The sequence below is a fragment of the Cebus imitator genome, unplaced genomic scaffold (genome assembly GCF_001604975.1).
Source record: "Cebus imitator isolate Cc_AM_T3 unplaced genomic scaffold, Cebus_imitator-1.0 Scaffold77, whole genome shotgun sequence".
Classification (NCBI taxonomy): Eukaryota; Metazoa; Chordata; class Mammalia; order Primates; family Cebidae; genus Cebus; species Cebus imitator.
This window is the reverse complement of record NW_016107392.1, coordinates 351,736-369,972: the sequence shown is the minus strand read 5'-3', so window position 1 is coordinate 369,972 and position 18,237 is coordinate 351,736. Positions and strand designations below refer to the sequence as shown.

General features: G+C 41.4%; 1 protein-coding gene and 1 non-coding gene across 2 annotated transcripts; one reads left to right on the top strand and one right to left on the bottom strand.

Moving 5' to 3' along the window:
* On the top strand, positions 1-17,294 carry STMP1 (short transmembrane mitochondrial protein 1). The gene is made up of 4 exons (XM_017532511.2): positions 1-46; positions 123-442; positions 14,813-14,866; positions 16,167-17,294. Exons 1-4 carry the CDS (start codon positions 1-3, stop codon positions 16,239-16,241), a joined length of 495 nt encoding a protein of 164 aa, XP_017388000.2. The 3' UTR covers positions 16,242-17,294.
* Positions 3,391-3,494, bottom strand: LOC119471890. Its single transcript, XR_005200990.1, has one exon. It is a non-coding gene; the product is annotated as a U6 spliceosomal RNA (small nuclear RNA).
* Positions 17,295-18,237: the final 943 nt, after the last annotated feature.

Sequence of the window (18,237 nt, the reverse complement as noted above, 5' to 3'; positions counted from 1 at the left end):
ATGAGACCCGCTGCCACGCGACCCGCTGCCCACGCGGTCCTTCTAGGCCAGGGAGTCCTAAGCTGGGCGGTATTATTAAAATCGTCCGCGTGCTGGGAGTAATACAGATTCCTGGGCCCCAGCCCAGGTTTACAGAGGGCGATGCTCAAGGCTGCCCAGCCAGGCTCGGGACTCGCTCTTTGCTGTCCCAGCGCGCACTCGCTGCCCAGCGGGTTTAGGCCGTGAGGCAGATGCGCTCCGCCAGGGCACATCGGGGCGCTGCGACGCTGCGAGTCGCTTCCGGGCGCTGCTGGAGCGGGGGAACGGGGCGGGGCGTGACCCGGAAGTCGACGGGGGGTTCCGCCCCCGCGCATGGGGAGGCAGGCTCGGACCGGCCCGGGGAGCTTCAGCCGCCCTTCGCACCCTCTTCGCCCTCCCCACCGACATCATGCTCCAGTTCCTGGTGAGTGGAGCTGCCGAAGAGCGGGTCACGCTATCTGTGGCGCGCCGCCTGGGACGCGCCTCGGACCCTTCTTCCCCCTCGAAGGCTGCCGACCCCGCTGACCCGGCCTGGCTCGGGGCCGGGCTTGGCGTGGATCCCGCGGTCCTTTCAGCCCCTGCTCGTGGTCGTCGCCTCTTTGGGCGGCCGTTCTCTTCCTGCCTCCCCAGAAAATCCCTTTGCCAGTATTTTTCAGCAGCCGTCCAAATCCCTGAAACTTCCAGGTGTCAGAGAGTGTGCGTTTCCAGAGCTACTTATTGTGTGCCGCGCCCCGCGCTCGTTGTGTAATCCTTGCATTAAAGCTTGTGTGGTCCTTGATGACTTTCCATAGTCCGCCCCGCTTTCTTCCTGCGCTCCTGTTCCATTATATAGTCGCAGATCCGTCTCTTATGTAGAGCCCTGCTAGTTGCCATCTCTGAGGAGGTAGGAGGGTCAGAAATAAACCATAAATTAGCCACCTCACGAAGTCCGAGAGGCTAAGTCCTCATCAGACCTTTCAGACGTGGAGGAGCGAGTTGGACACTGGTATACAAGTAATTTTTCCCCAGATGAGTAAGCATGAGTAAGCAGATTATTTCTTCTGGCTCCTTATTTGAGTTAAAAACTAGTTTTCAGGCGAAACTCAGTATATTTCAAAGATTGCCTGGTGAAGGTTCCAGGAGAACTTGCTCATCAAATTTTCAAGTTCAAGTTTTTTTTGCCAAGCTATTGTGCATTCAAAACTTGATGCTTTCAACCTCTAATTCTCATAAGACGCAGATATTTAGATGTTCAATAGCGATCTGGTGCTCTGGGAATGAGATGCTTTTCCAAATGCTGTATTTTTTTTTTTTTTTTAGTTTTTTATTTTTGAGACGGAGCCTTGCTCTGTTGCCCGGGCTGGAGTGATGGGGTGATCTCGCTGACTACAACCTCTGCGTCCTGAGTTCAAGCAATTCTCCTGCCTCAGCCTCTTGAGTAGCTGGGATTACAGGCACGTGCCACCACACCTGGCTAATTTTTGTATTTTTAGTAGAGAGGGGGTTTCACCGTGTTGGCTAGGCTGTTGTCAAACTCCTAACCTCAGATGACTCACCTGCCTTGGCCTCCCAAAGTGCTGGGCTTTCAGGCGTGAGCCATCATGCTCAAATGCTGTATCTTTATCAAAGAGATTAAAACACAAAACACACCCCTTCTGTCCTTTTGTGAAAGTTGGTAATGGATTGTTATCCAATTAGTCAAAAGAGTATCCTTAATCTGCCCAGTTAAGATAGGGCTGCTCCTTTGCCTCTAGGAGTTTCTCTAGTGTCCTAACTAGGTGTTAGTTTAGGAGTTTAGAATAGTGACAGTCATTTTCTTGTAGTAAACACTAGATTAAAAGCGGTATCACTTAGCTCCAGAGTGTAATTGAGCTGCCTACTATATCTGTTGCTCATTGATAAACTGAGAGGACATGATTCAATTACAATTAACTTTCTAAGTGGTTTTGCAGAATGAGTTTATTTGGTTTTGCTACAAACTTTTACTGTGTGTTATTTTTTTTCTTTTCTTTTTTTTTTTGAGGCAAGATTTCTCTTTGTTGTGGAGTGCGGCACAGTCATGGCTCACTGCAGCCTCTAATTCCTGGCCTCAGGCAATCTTCCCACCTCAGCCTCAGGAGTAGCTAGGACTACGGCCCGCACCACCACCCCCGGCTAATTTAAAAAATTTTTTTTTGTAGAGACAGGTGTCTAGGTCTCCCAAAGCGTTGGGATTACAGGCATGAGCCACTGTGTCTGGTCAGATTCTGATCTGAGAATTCAGAATTCTCAGCATTTATGGAGAGATGCTAAAGGCATCCATTACATTCCTAACTCAGAAGTGACTGGAACACTGATTTCTCTCACTCTCTGGTCTCCCACCTTTTTGCTTTTTTTGAGAGAAGTGGTTAGCATTACTTTTCACATTGATTTTGCCTCTGTCAGATGAGTCACTGACTCTGAAGTTGAGCAGGTATTTCTCTTTGCGTTCAGTCATTTCATCTATAAAACAAGGACCATCGTGTTCTAGTGTTTAAGAGGTTAGACTTCAGAGTCAGACTTCTCAGTTTGAACCCATCATTTTCAAGCTGTTACCACAGCGTGGGTGGGCTATTGACATTTTCTGCGCTTCCATTTCCACATCTGAAAATGCAAACCCACTTCAGGGTTTTGTTGTGAGGATTAAATATGAGTTAACACATTAAAGAGCTTAAAAACAGGGCAGCCAACAAGGATTCAGATAATGTTCAGTTTTTCTTTTGCAAGGTGTTCTTCGAACCCTGATTTAGTTTCTTCTCCGAAGTGGGGATTAGCTTCTCTCAGAAAGACGGGTGTTAGGAAAGGTTTGGAAGAGATGAAACAGCCACAAGGGAAGCATGTGCAGTCATCTCACATTTTGGAACCCTCTCAGGTGTTTCTCCTACAGCTGGCATTTTTGGAGCAGTCTGGAAACCACTGCACTTGCTTACATTGCTGATATCTTTCTTCCGTTGTTCATATTCCTCCTCGGATTAAAATAGGGGCCCATTGTCCCTATCTTGAAGAGACCTCGTTTCTGTGATTTCCCCCTTTTACTGCGGTTTTCCTTCTTTATTAAATTTTTTTTTTTTTAAATAGTAGAGATAGTGTCTCACTATATTGCCCAGGCTGGCCTTGAACTTCTTGGCTGAAGCAATTCTCCCACCTCAGCCTCCCAAAGTATTGGGAATATAGGCTTGAGCCACCCACCACTCCTAGCATTTTTTATTTTTTGAGACGGAGTTTCACTCTTGTTGTCCAGGCTGGAGTGCAATGGCACTATCTCGGCTCACCACAACCTCTACCTCCCGGCTTCAAGTGATCCACCTGCCACAGCCTCCCAAAGTGCTGGGATTACAAGCGTGAGCCACTGCACCCAGCCAACTTTTTTTTTTTTTTTTAATGGAATGCTTCAGAGATTTTCATGTCATCTTTGCGCAGGGGCCGTGCTAATGTCTGTATCATTCCAGTTTTAGTGTATGTGCTGTCAAAGTGAGCACCCCCCTTTCTTTTACCGCAGTAAAAGACAGCTCTTTGCAGATAGTTACCAACAGTACCTGAGGAAAGCTACTACTTCCTTAATTGTAAGGTTTAGTTAGAGTTATTTTAAGGATGCTTTCAGAGGGAAGCTAACATGATGACATTGCTGGGGGCTTTGTGCACACTGCCTATGATGCTGTTATTGTAATCTGTTGCTTCTTTTTTTTTTTGAGACAGAATCTCACTCTGTCATCCAGGCTGGGAGTGCAGTTGCACCATCTTGGCTCACCGCAACCTCTGCCTCCTGGGTTCAAGCGATTCTCCTGCCTCAGCCTCCTGAGTAGCTGGGATTACAGGAGTGTGTCACCACACCTAGCTAACTTTGATATTTTTAGTAGAGGTGGGGTTTCACCATGTTGGCCAGGCTGGTCTTGAACTCCTGACTTCAGGTGATCTGCCTGCCTTGGCTTCCCAAAGTGCTGGGATTATAGGTGTAAGCCACCATGCCCAGCCATCTGTTACTTTCCTTACCTCTTGATGCCCAAAGCACTCAGTGCTCTTAAATCACTTTGTCTTTAATCTCTCCTCCATGGCCTTTACGACTCCATATCTCAGTACTCTGGGCCTCTCAAGTGATTCCCCTGTCTTGGTCTCCCAAAGTGTGGAATTACAGGCGTGAGCCACTGCACCCAGCTTATAATTACTTTTACAAAGGAACTTAGATAGAGGAAAGTGAGCTCTAGCTGCTGCAAGGGCTGAGGGGATCATATCTGGGTGTACCAGTTGGGAAGCTGCTCTATCTCATCTTTCCTGTTTTTACTGGCTGCTTCTCCTTGCTCTTGGTTTCCGTATATTGCTCAAGACTCAGTCCTTGACCCTCTGCTCTTCTCTCCAAAATCCCCTTAAGGAGTGTGTTCCTTGTCATGCCATCCCCTTTTACCTCTTTGCAGACAGCTACCAACACTACCTGAGTCCTTTTCTCTGAGTTCTAGTTTCATGGTATCAGCTGCCAGCTGAATATTTTTGTCTTATCCTGGACTCATCACCTCTTCCCTCTCTTCCCCTCTTCCCCCGTTCCCGACCTTACCTACCTTCTTTGTTCCCCTCCCTAAGTCTCTCAAATTTGAAATGTTGACATAATCTTTAATTTTTTTCTCTCCTTTACTTTCCGTGTTATTTACCTGTCATGTGCCAGGCACATATTTTACCTACTATGTAATCTTGAACAAATTAGTTAACTGCACTTTGCCTCAGTTTCCTGAACATAAATTGGGCAATAATAGTACCTGTCTTACAACATTGGGAAGAACATGAGTTTACTCATGAAAAGAGAATGCACTTTGCTAGGACGAGGTGGGCAGATCACTTGAGGCCAGGAGTTTGAGACCAGCTTGGCCAACATGGCGAAACCCTGTCTCTACTAAAAATACAAAAATTAGCCTGGCAGGTAGCGGGTGCGTGTAATCCCAGCTCCTGGGGGGGTTGAGATAGGAGAATCGCATGAACCTGGGAGACGGAGGTTGCAGTGAGTCAAGATTGCGCTATTGCACTCCAGCCTATATGACAGCCTGTATCTCAAAAAAAAAAAAAAAAAAAAAAAAAAAAAAAAAAAAAAAAAAAAAAAAAAAAAAAAAAAAAAAAAAAAAAAAAAAAAAAAAGGAGAGAGAATGCATATAATAAACTCTCAGTAAATGTTAGCTATCGTTTTAAGCCGTTCAGTCTTTACTGCTCACCTGATGAAGAGTTCGCTCCATATGTTCCCACTGCCAGCTTTGTCGAGCAGGTCCTTTTCATTCCACTCTTGGACTGCCTACACTAGCTGGCTGGTGTAGAATTGTAGGTTTTGAGTTGGAAGGGTTATATTTTGGGTTCTGTAGTCCAGCTAACGTGCCCGTGCTTCAGTCTCCACTTCTTAGGGGCATCCTGTTTGTATCTGGTCACCTCATTACAACAGGCTCATTATTTCCTCTGTTAACCTCTTTCATTTTGGTCAGTGCTTCCTCACCTGGTTCTGCTTCTCAGTGTTAAAGAGCAATTCTAATTTAAATGAGAAGCTTTTATGCATTCGCAGAGCATTCTATCTTGGCACTTCTCTCACTCCCCCTCCTGTCTGGTCTTTAGGCTAAACTTTTCTGCTTCTTCCATTCTTCACGATTTCAAGTTTGTGCTGGTTACAGTTCTCTAAATATTCTAGCTTTTGAATCCTCTCTAAAACATGGCACCCTATAGTCTGATAAGCCATAGAGAAGCAGGGCTGTTGCCTCTACATGTTTCTCTTGCCAACCTTGGCTCTGTCCTCTCTTGTAGCTGCCAGAGTAATCATCCCATATTAATTACCTTATCCACATGCTTAGAAACTGCCGATGGCCTCTGCCTCCTGCCACATCAAATAATAAATAACCACTTGTACTTTCAAGGTTTGGTAATCTAGTCCTCTGTTTTAGATTGGCTCAGCGAATCTTACTGATCTGTAACCAACCTGTGAACCATCTTGTGTTAATACCATCCCACACGGTTTTCTTTTTTTCTCTTTTCCCCTTTTCTTCTGAGACAGAGTTTCGCTCTTGTTGCCCAGGCTGGAGTACAATGTCACGATCTCGGCTCACTACAACCTCCGCCTCCTGGGTTCAAGCGATTCTCCTGCCTCGGCCTCCCAAGTAGCTAGGGTTACAGGCGTGTGCCACCACACCTGGCTAATTTTGTATTTTTTTTTTTTTTTTTAGTAGAGATGGGGTTTCACCATTTTGGTCAGGCTGGACTTGAACTCCTGACCTCAAGTGATCCACCCTCCTCGGCCTTCCAAAGTGCTGGGATTACAGGCATGAGCCACCGCACCCGACTGGTTTTCCCTTTGTCCTTTTTGCCTTTCTAATTACTCTTCATGGTCCCACTCTCATCTTTTCCCATGAGGCCCTCCTGATGACTTATGCTCCTGAAACCTTTACACTGTTATCTTTGTTTTGTTTTGTTTTGTTTTGTTTTTGAGACAGAGTCTTGCTCTGTCACCAAGGCTGGAATGCTGTGGTGTAATCTTGGCTCACTGTGACCTCTGCCTCCCAGGTTCAAGTAATTCTTGTGCCTTAGCCTCCCAAGTAGCTGGGATTATAGATGTGTGCCCCCATGCCCAGCTAATTTTTGTATTTTTAGTGGAGACAGGGTTTTGCCACGTTGGCCAGGCTGGTTTCGAACTCCTGGCCTCATGTGATCCGCCCACCACTGCCTGCCTCCTACAGTTCCGGGATTACAGGTGTGAACCGCCATGCCTGGCCTTACACTGTTACACTATTATGTTCCATTTCCTCATTTATTTAGGTCTCACATGTCTTTTCATTAGCTTCTGAATAATTACCTTGCACCTTGTTTGTTATGTTTATTTCTAGGTATGTTTTAGTTTTGTGTTGTTGTGAGTGGTGGTCTTTTTAATTTTCAAATTAGTTCTTGCTGATGTATGGAAATGCAAATAATTTTGGTATATTGATTTGTATCCAACAACCTTGTCTACCTCTTAGCTCTAGTCGTTTGTCTATAGATTAACTTGGAAGTGAACCAGTGAAGGTAACAACGACAGTTTTGTATCCCTTTCCAATTTTTATTACTCATACTTGTCTGTCCTTTCTTCCTTTCATTGTGTAAGCTAGGACTTCCAGCAGAAGTGACAAGAGTGGACACCTAGTTTTGTTTCTGCTTTTAGTAGAAATTTAAAGTTTTAGTATGATATTTGTGATTTTTTTTAACTAGGAAAATTCCTTCTAATTTCTAGTTTAAGAGTTTTCATTGTGATTGGCTATTGAATTTTTCTTTCTTTTTTTTTTTTTTGTGACTAGGTTTTTTTTTTTTTTTCTTTATTTTTTTTATTTTTTTTTTTTTTTTTTTTGAGACAAGGTCTCACTCTCACCCAGGCTGGAGTTCAGTAGTGCAATCATGGCTCACTGCAGCATTAACCTCCTGGACTCAAGCTATCCTCCCACCTCAGCCTCCTGAGTACAGGTGCACGCCACCAGGACTGGCTAATTTAAAAAATATTTTGTAGGGGGAGTCTCACTAAGTTACATAGGCTGGTCTCAAACGCTGGGTTCAAGCAATCCTCCTGCCTTGGCCTCCCAAAGTGCTGAAATTACAGGCATGAGCCACCATGCCTGGCCAGCTGTTGAATTTTATCATGGTGTTTCTCCATCGGTTGATGATGTGATTTTTCTCCTTTAATATGTTAGTATAAATTTTGTTAGTAGATTTCTAATACAAAGTACTTAAACTCTGTGGTCCGTTTGAGACCATCAACATGGTCATGAGCTGTGGCGTAGTCACTGTACCTTCATGTATTTTAGTTTTGGCTTTCTAGACTAGGTCATAAATTCCATGGGAAGAAGTACTATACCCTGTACTTGCATACCAAGTACATGGGTTAGTTTTGGGGTCACTTAGTCAATACTTGGTGATTGATTTCATTTATTTAATTTTAGGTCTTCCTTTTTTGCCTCATTACTACTCTCAGTCATAAAATTGAATATTTGAATCAGTTACTCTGAGAACGGGCAAACCGGCTCCACCTGTGCATCTCTTCCAGAGTGTTTACGGGCTGACTTTTCATGAATGTCCCTATTTAGACTGGCTCAAAGTAGTAACAGCTTTTTCTCCCCCTTTCTTTATTTTCCAAGGAATCTTATTGAATGTAAAACCTAGCTTACCTCTTAAAAATGTGCTTTCTCTGTGGTTGTAGTAGAAGAGATGTAGGCTGTATCGCCAGCAGATTTTATTTTAATGTATAGTATGTAGGTTTTATTATTTGAAGCAATTGTTAAACACATTTGATAATGTTTCCACACCAAGTTTAAACACTAAGACACAAAAATAGAGATTTTTCTTTTCCGTCTCCTTGGAATGGAGAGGGCTTTTGACTGCTTCTCTACCTGAGTCTCAAATTAAGAAATAAAATGATCAATTTTTGTTTTTTTTGGTCAGTGTGTTGATTTAAATGGAATCATATGTGGTCTTTTCTAACTGCCTTTTATAACATTTTCAAGGTTCATCCATGTTGTAGTATGAATCAGTACTTCATTTTATGACTGAGTAAATATTACATTGTATGGATATAACACATTTTGTTAATTATTTCACCAGTTGGTGGACATTCAAGATGTTTCTACTTTTGGCTATGATGAGTAATCTGGCTAGGAATATTTGTTTACAGGTTTTTGTGTGGGTATGTATTTGTTTTTTCTTTTCTTTTTTTTTTTAAGGATGGGGTTTTACCATGATGACCAGGCTGGTCTTGAACTCCTGACCTCAGGTGATCCACCCACCTCGGCCTCCCAAACTGCTAGGATTACAGGCATGAACCACTGCGCCCGGCCCATGGATATGCATTTCAGTTCTCTTGGGTATATACCCTAAAGTAGGATTGCTGCATCGTATGGTAACTTTATGCTCAACATTTTGAAGAACTGTTGGACTCTTTTCCAGAGTGGCTGTACCATTTTACATTTTCACCAGTAATGTATGACAGTTTCAATTTCCCCATATCCTCATCAACATTTGTTGTTGCTGTTATTGTTTTTGTTTAAGCAATTCTAGTGGGTGTGACATAGTTCCTCATTGTGGTTTCGATTTGCATTTCCTCAGTTACTAATGATGTTGAGCATCTTTTCATGTGCTTGTTGACTATTTGTATCTTTGGAGAAATCCTTTCACATCATTTGCCCATTTTTATTTTATTATTTATTTCTTTTTGAGATGGAGTCTTGGTCTGTTGCCCAGGCTGGAGTGCAGTGGTGCAATGTCGGCTCACTGCAACCTCCACTTCCTGAGTTTAAGCAGGTGCCCACCACCATGCCTGGCTAATTTTTGTATTTTTAGTAGAGATGGGGTTTCACCAAGTTGGCCAGGCTGGTCTTGAACTCCTGACTGCAGGTGATCCACCCACCTTAGCCTCCCAAAATGCTGGGATCGTAGGTGTGAACCACTGTGCCTGGCCAATTTGCCCATTTTTAAATTGAGTTATTTATTTTTTGTCATTCAGTTGTAAGAATTATTTGTATATTCTGGATACAGGTCTCTTATCAGATATATATTTGAAAATATTTTATCCAATTCTGTGTGTTATCTTTTCACTTTCTTCATGGTATTCTCTGAAACATAGACATTTTTAATTTTGATGAAGTCCAATTATTATTATTATTTTTTGGTTACTTGTACTTTTGGTGTCATATGTAAGAAAACTAATTGCCCAGCCCCACTCATGAAGGTTTACACCTGTGATTTCTTTGAAGAGTTTTATAGCTTTAGCTCTTACATGTAGATCTTTAATCCATTTTGAGTTCATTTTTGTATATAGTGTGAGGTAGGGGTTCAACTTTATTCTTTGCATGTGGATATCCCATTGTCCCAGCACCATTTCTTGAAAAGATTATTCCCAGCACCATTTCTTGAAAAAACTATTCTAACTATATTGAACATCTTGGCACTCTTGCTCTTGTTGAAAATCACTTGACCATAAGCCTTTACAGTTTATTCCTGGACTCTCCACTCTATTCCATTGATCTTCATTGATCAGTAGAAACAATTCACTCATGTTTGCTTGCTCTCTCCTATGCCACCACAGTAATCGACTCTTCTTTAATAGGTACTGGGTTTTCTTAAAAAGAAAAAAATTACTTTTTTTTTATTCCTACATCTTTTCATCATCTAATAGATCCTTGCTTCCTTAGCCTTTTCTGAGTATAGCTGCCAGGAGAATGCTCGTAAGGCAGTGCTTTCATCATGTTGCTGTGGGCAAAGAGTAGTCAGTGGCTCCCTACCATAATTGCATATGAAGGAAACTCCCCTGCCTCTGTCACCCAGGCTGGAGTGCAGTGGCATGATCTCAGCTTACTGTAAAGTCTACCTCCTGGGCTCAAGCGATCCTCCCACCTTAGCCTCCTGAGTAGCTGGTACTATAGGTGTATGCCACCGCAAAGTGCTGGGATTACAAATGTAGCCATTGTGCCTGGCTGCCTTGCCTGCTTTTTGAAGCACATCAGTTAGTCCTGCCTGACTCTCCATACTTAATTCTCTCCATTCTTTAACTCACATTCTCTTTTCCAGTCAGGCCTGTTTCTTTTATTCCAGTTATCGCATCTTCATTCCCATCTTGTGCCTTGATTTCCACATTCAGTTTTCTTTGCTTTTTTTTTTTTTTTTTTTTTTTTTTTTTTTTTTTTTTTTTTTTTGCCAGTTGTATTAGTCCATTTTCACACTGCTGATAAAGACATACTCAAGACTGGGTAATTTATACAGGAAAAAAGGGTTTAATAGACTTATAGTTCCACATGGATGAGGAGGCTTCACAATCATGGCAAGGAGGAGCAAGTCACATCTTAAATGGATGGTGGGAGGCAGAGAGAGAGCTTGTGCTAGGGAACTCCTCTTTATAAAACCATCAAATCTCATGAAACTTATTCACTATCACAAGAACAGCATGGGGAAGACCTGTCCCTCCGAATCAATTATATCCCACTGGGTCCCTCTGATAACACGTGTGAATTCAAGATGAGATTTGGGTGGGGACACAGCCAAACCATATCACCAGTTTAAATGTAAACACTTAGCATTTTAGAGGCTTTAATATCAACCTGAGGTACATATCTTTCAAGTATGATTTCTTAAAAGAATCACTTCTGCATCATCCATTTTGCCACTTAATGGATGGCCTAGTTCTGATTTTTGGAGCGTCTGCGTCTAACATTGAAAATCCTGTGCAGGGTCCTGCCTTCTGTTATATAGCTATTTTACCTACCATTTCTTCCTATTTATCATTTAAGTTCTCTAAGGGCAGAGATCATTTTAATCCTCTCATGGGGCTAAATATGAAGCTGATTTTTAGTGTCTAAAGGTCTGCAGTCCCTTAATCAGAATCTTTGGGGGTCAGATGTGTTTGGGAAATCAGATTTCTTTTAGATTTTGGAAAAGCAATAAGCTGCATCATGTACCTTGGTACTTAACACCCCCAGCAACATCTGGAATAGCACTTTGTAATCAAATGTACTAATTTTTTGCTGTGAGACATATTTTCCAGTGGGGGTCTAAGGCAGGATCTTGTATTTAAATATTTCTATTTCTATAGCAAAAAATGATTATTCTCACTAAAGTGTGATAAAGGCTATAGTCTCCTGTTAGTTCAGGTCAGGTATGCTCTTGCTACCAAATGAGTTATGATGAAATGTAGTTTGGGTTGAGTTGGGTTTCGGAATTGTGGATAATGGATTGTGAAGCTTCACTGATTCTTAGCGTACTCTGTTTATAGAGCTGAAAATGTGATTCTTCTGTTGTGTACTGCTCTGTGCCAGTCTAGAGTTCTCTTTTGGGGCTCTTAGCTCTAGCATCTTCTTCCCATTTATTTTTCCTGTACACCACTTTCCTCATGTCAGTCCTTTGTTCCCAAAGTTGCAGTGTTTTACCATTAGCTGTCCCCAATGTGCCTGAGAAAAGAAGCTACTTTTTCATACCGTTAAAGTCCCAAAGTTATTGCAGAGAAGGTGTGATAGCAGTGTACTTAGTGTTGATCTTGGGAAGAAAGCATTGCAATTCTTAAACCATAGTCTTCTCTGCAGGGAATACTAAGGGGTGACCATGTGATGTGGGGGAAGCAGGACATTGTGATGGCATTCAGCTTACAGAGTTACTGATGAGGTTTCCAGGTCTTGGCCTGGAAGAAGTTAGGCATTCTTGGCCTGCAAAGAGGTTTCAGACTCATCCAAGACCTCCTATAATCTGATTCCAGTCTAACCCCTCAGACTGAGTCACTGTTCCTTAGATTTAAGTTTTATTTTTTTGTTTAAACTTGCCTATTGACCATCCCATGAGCAACATACTCTATGCACTTTTCTGGCTTCATACGTATTTCCCAACATTTCTTTTAGTGATATTTTTCTTGTATATTTAATCTTACAATACCCCATTGGAAGATTTGGTAGTATTCTGAAACTGGAATTGGATATGACTTGTTTACAGGCTCATAGTTTTTGTTTTGTGGTGTGTTTTAAAATAATCACGAGTTTTTCGTGCCCTGATGCCTGGCAAAGTTGCCAAAATGAAGCCACATTAGATATGCCACATTTATTTAGAGACATGTATGGTAAGAACTAGGGATCTTAGAATGTTGGAGCTGGACATTACTTTGTTAGTATAGTGTTTTATAAATCAAGAAGCTCAAATCAGCAAAGTTCCAGAGAGGTAAAGTGTCTTGCTTTAGATACACCACTTAATAGTGGTGGAACCAGAACTCAATTATTTTTCTTGAAAGTTTTAAAATCCCATGTTTTTTCTTTTTGGTGTTAGAGCTAATACTTTCATTTGATTTTTTTTCCTCTTAAGTAAATAATGCTCATGAATTCGGAAAACCTCTTCCTACCTGGTTTCGACCCATAGGAGAAAAAAATTATTCTGCTTCAAGGTGCCACATTAGTAAAAGTAGGATTTTATAGGCCATATCTGATTAATCAAATGATCAGAATAGTCTATGAGTAGCTTTTATTTTATTTTCCCCTGGGACGGAGTCTTGCTCTGTGACCCAGGCTGGAGTGCAGTGGTGCGATCTTGGCTTACTGCAACTTCCGCCTCCTAAGTTCAAGCAATTCTCCTGCCTCAGCCTCCCGAATAGCTGGGATTACAGGCGCTCCCCCCAACCATACCTGGCTAATTTTTGTATTTTTAGCAGAGACAGGGTTTCCCCATTTTGGCCAGGCTGGTCTCGAACTCCTGACCTTGTGATCCACCAGCCTTGGCCTCCCAAAGTGCTGGGATTACAGACGTGAGCCACCATGCCCAGTTGTTTTGTGTTTCTTATTGCTAACAACAAACCAATTTAAATTATGCTATTAGTGTTTCAAGCTTAGTAAGTTTAAAGCATACTAAGGACCCAGCTGCATTCTGTTCCCCTATGTGTGTCTCCAACTTGAAGATAAGGTTAACCATGCCATGTGTGATTGATGGTGTTAAGTGCCGCACTTAATTTTTTTTTTTTAAACCTCTCTGTTGCTTATTGATTGAATAAAAGCAATGCTGATTAAAGAAAATGATGAAAAAAATAGATGCTAGTCTGAATTTATAAAATGAGAAATTAAGCTCCAGATGGAGGCTCTTAATTACCAGGGGAAAACAGGGAATTATCATCATTAAAACTCAAAGCTGAGGAGCCTTGGCCCTTTTGAGTATATCTAAATTTTCATGAACCAATTTTTGTTTAGGAAAACAGTCACCAATTGGGATAAATATTTAAAGTTTTCTAAAAATGGTGCCTCTCTCTTGTCACTGAGTTAGGGCTGTGTTTCCCACCGACCTTAAATGTCCTGCCTGTCAGACTGTACCCGTGGCAGAGTGCTAAGCCATATGTGCTCTCAGTGGTGTGTCAGCATTTTCTCTTCATCTCTGTCATCACATATTTTAGTTTTTGAGTTTGAAGCTAATGTAGATTGTCCTGTGCTCCTCGTTGGGAATGACCTTGGACAAGTCCCTTTCCATCCTGGGCAAGTCCCTCTTTTGAACTATGAAGAGCTTGTAAACTGTGTGAGTCCCTTCATTTTCTAAGATCCTGTGAATTGACTGAATATTTATTTATTTATTTATTTAGAGACGGAGTCTCGCTCTGTCTCCCAGGCTGGAGTTCAGTGGCACGGTCTCAGCTCACTGCAACGCCCGCCTCCTGGTTTCAAGCGATTCTCCTGCCTCAGCCTCCCGAGTAGCTGGGGTTACAGGTGTGAGCCACCACTCCCAGCTAATTTTTGTTTCACCATGTTGGCCAGGCTGATCTCAAACTCCTGACCTCAACTGATCGACCACTTTGGCCGCCCAAAGTGCTGGGATTATAGGTGTGAGCCTCCGTGCGCGGCCCCCACTGAATACTTTAAAAACCAAGTAATTTTTATTTGATGTAAAAAGAAATAACAATATCCATAACCAAAAAAGGGCAAAAGAATTGCAGCATTCAACAAGAAAAATCTGAATTTCAGCTTGAGTTTCCAGAACTTGTAGTCAAGTATTTATGTGGGTTGTGCGGGGATAAGAGAATTCAGGGTAGATTTATACAGTGTTACCTTTTATTCTTTTTTGTTGTTTTATTTTCCTTCTTATGTTTGATTGGTGTCACCATTTATTTTTTTGTATGCTCGTTAGCCACTTGAGAGGGCAACTCTGTGTTTGTAGAAGAAAAATGTGAATCTCATGTTGTACACAGTCCTATACTGGACACCAAGGTCTTCTAACTGTCCTAAGCTTCTTAGGAAGATACTGTCTATGTGTTTTAGTTTGGAATCAGACTGGCACAGGACTCGATATGCACTGTAACTCTTCCTGTTCTATTTTTCAGCTTGGATTTACTTTGGGCAACGTGGTTGGAATGTATCTGGCTCAGAACTATGACGTAAGTGGCCATGTCTATGACCTCCCTGATTCCATGTAACTGTTTTAGAGTGACTCTTCTTTGTTTGAGGTAAGGTGTGCCTTCTAGCATAAATGAAGTCCATAGGGCTGAGGAAAATTCCTGAATGTTGTAGAGTGGTTTGCCATTGTTTGAAAAAGTAATCCAACTCATGAACCATCTGTCTTCTGTGTCACCACAAGAGGGCAAAATCCCTTCGGTGTAGCTGGCCTCATGATGATCCTCAGCTGTGGCTTAGTAGCCCAGAGTAATATTAAGTTGGGCTCTTAAAATTTTTTTTGGAATCATGTGATAAGTGAGAATTTAAAGATTAATTGGATAATCTTTTCAGCCCCACTACCCAGTAGTAGAGATGACTTAGAATTTTGGAGATACATATGGGTAGGAGGACTAAAAAATGTAGATCTATGTTCCATCTCAAAAATTCTAAGTGTAGTACATTTGAGGACGGAGTTTTGTGAAGTTGTGTTAACCTTACTTTATAGAGGGTGATGTTGAAAACCAGGTGGTGCAGCTGCCTATGAATGGGGATCCTGGACAGGTGTTTGAAAAAGACAAGCAAGGGAAACGTGATATTAACTTGATTTATTTTGTAGTAAAGCTTTTAGTATGACCAAAGGGAATTCCTTTTGTCAACCTTCTTTTGAGTCATCTGGTTTTCTAGGCAGGGGCTTTATTATGTCACATTTATTGTTTATATGTACAACCTTTACTTGGCACCAGATCGAGCAGTTAAGTGGGTATACAAAAGTAGAAGTGGCTTTCAGAGAAGAAGCATGCTTATCTGACAACTTCTGATATCTCTCATATGCAATTATGAAGCCAAGAAATACCACTATTGGTGGGGTGCAGTGGCTCATGCCAGTAATCCTAGCACTTTGGGAGGCTGAGGGGGGCGGATTGCCTGAGCTCAGGAGTTTGAGACCAGCCTGGGCAACATGGCGAAAGCCCATCTTTACAAAAAATACAAAAATTAGCCAGGTGTTGTGGCATGTCTGTGGTCCCAGTTGCTTGTGGGACTGAGGCAGGAAGGATTGCTTGAGCTCTGGAGGTCAAGGCTGCAGTGAGCTGTGTTTGCACCATTGCACTCCAGCCTGAGTGACAGCGTGAGACCCTGTCTGAAAAAAAAAAAAAAAAACGCAAAAAGAAATGACCACTATTTAGCAGATCTCTTTCAGAGGAAGGTAAAAGCTTGTAAAATCATTTGTCTTTGGAGGAAGAGAAGTAAAAGAATATTGATTAGGTAGATGCAAAATTGTAATAATCTTTTTTCTCTTTAAAGATACCAAACCTGGCTAAAAAACTTGAAGAAATTAAAAAGGACTTGGATGCCAAGAAGAAACCCCCTAGTTCATGAGGCTGCCTCCAGCACTGCCTTCGGGATACACTGATGCTACTGCTCTTGAGGGCCTCCTTTACCATCTGAACCAAAAGCCTTTGTTTTCATCTTCAGCCTCAGTGTTCCTCTTCTTTGCTAGACCCTGTGTTTTTTGCAAGCAAAATGGGGCCCCAATTTGAGAACTACCCTAAATTTCCAACATACCCACCTCTTCCCGTATTCCCTTTCCAACTGCATGGGAGGTCCTAAGACTGGAATTATGGTGCTAGATTAGTAAACATGACATTTAATGAGTAGTGTCTTCTTTATTGTTTGCTATTTTTATTACCTTTTGTCAAGAGAAAAACTGATGAGTTTTGTGTAGCTGGTCAGATACAAATAATAGTGACTTCACAGTTTAGCAGTTATAATGGGTACTTGTTAAACGTTTGATACAAAATTATGTTGCTACAAAGTAATTAAAATTAATATCTTAGAGCTAGTTTCTGGTGAATTATTCATTTATTTTGTACTGTTAGGCAGCTCCATAGTTGCTAATTTAACCAATAAATCAATTTGCTATTCAGTAACTAAGAAACAATTCTGAGAATCCTGTCAGAAATTGGGGAATGAAAAAATATGCAAAATAATGGTCTTTGTCCCAGTAGAGTTCAGCCTGTTTAGTGTGCATGTTTTTCCTTAATGATGTATTTGATCTGACTTTTTTCCTTCTCAAAAGGATCATACTTGGGATTACAGGTATATGTGATATTATATGATGGATAAGTGAAAAGTTATTAAAGGAGATTTTATACCTTTTCACATTAAAAAAGGTATTTATATTATTACTTTGTAGTGATTCTCTTAAGAAAAAATGTAGCCCAAATGTATAGTAAAATCAGTGGCTCAAGAATTTGTGCTTCTCATTGTAATTGATGCTTTGTTTTTTCCTGCAATCAGAATTTCCCTGTATTTGTCAAATGTATAATCAGCTCTTATATTTTTTAAATTAAAAAACTTTTAAATAATCAATTTTTCCCAGGGGACAAGATACAAAAGTAATTTCATATGAAGGGCCTCTCCCACCCCTGTTCTCTGGCTCCTGGCTCCTCTTTGGCAAGTTACTGTTACCACTTTGCCTTATTGAGAAAGAGTCTGTGCCTAAACAAACACGTGTAACACAAATAGTAGCTATACATGTAGGTCTGCTCCTTGCCTTTTTTTTTTTAAATGGAGTGAATTCTATATTAGCATGTAAGTAGCAAGGAACCTCATTCTTTTTTTGGCTGCATACGATTCTTTTGAATAGATATAACAATTGATTTTCTTAGGTGGTTCTTTTGCTATTACAGTGATAACCTCAATCCTAATGTTATTAGACATACTGATTCTGGGTATAGCTATAAGATAAAGTCCTGAAAGTATTATTTACACCAAATATAGATAAGTACCCATTTCACTAGGTGTTTTTTTTCAGAGGGCTTCTTGAGCAGCTTCACTAATAATGCCATTTTTGAAGACATGGCAGGTTCAGCATCAGTAAACTGGAAGAATTATTTAAAGCATCTTTTTTTCAGACAGCGATGACACCGATTCTGTATGTGTTAAGGTGATTCTGCTTCCTTGAAAACTTGAATCTCTCCTACATGGAAGTAAGCTTTATTCCTGTCAAGATTGTCCTTATATGTGAGACAGATTAGGATTAAATTATTGTTTGACTTTTCCCTAGCAGTGTGATCACAGGCAAGTGACCATTCTTTTTTTTTTTTTTTTTGAACTTTTTTTTTTGATACAGAGTCTCACTCTGTTGCCCAGGCTGGAGTGCAGTGGCCCAGTCTCAGTTCACTGCAACCACTGCCTCCTGGGTTCAAGTGATTCTTGTGCCACAGCCCCCCAGGTAGATTGGATTACAGGTGTTCACCACCACGCCTGGCTAATTTTTGTATTTTTAGTAGAACTGAGGTTTCACTATGTTGGCCAAGCTGGTCTTGAACTCCTGGCCTCAAGTGATCTGCTCACTTCAGCCTCCTAAAGT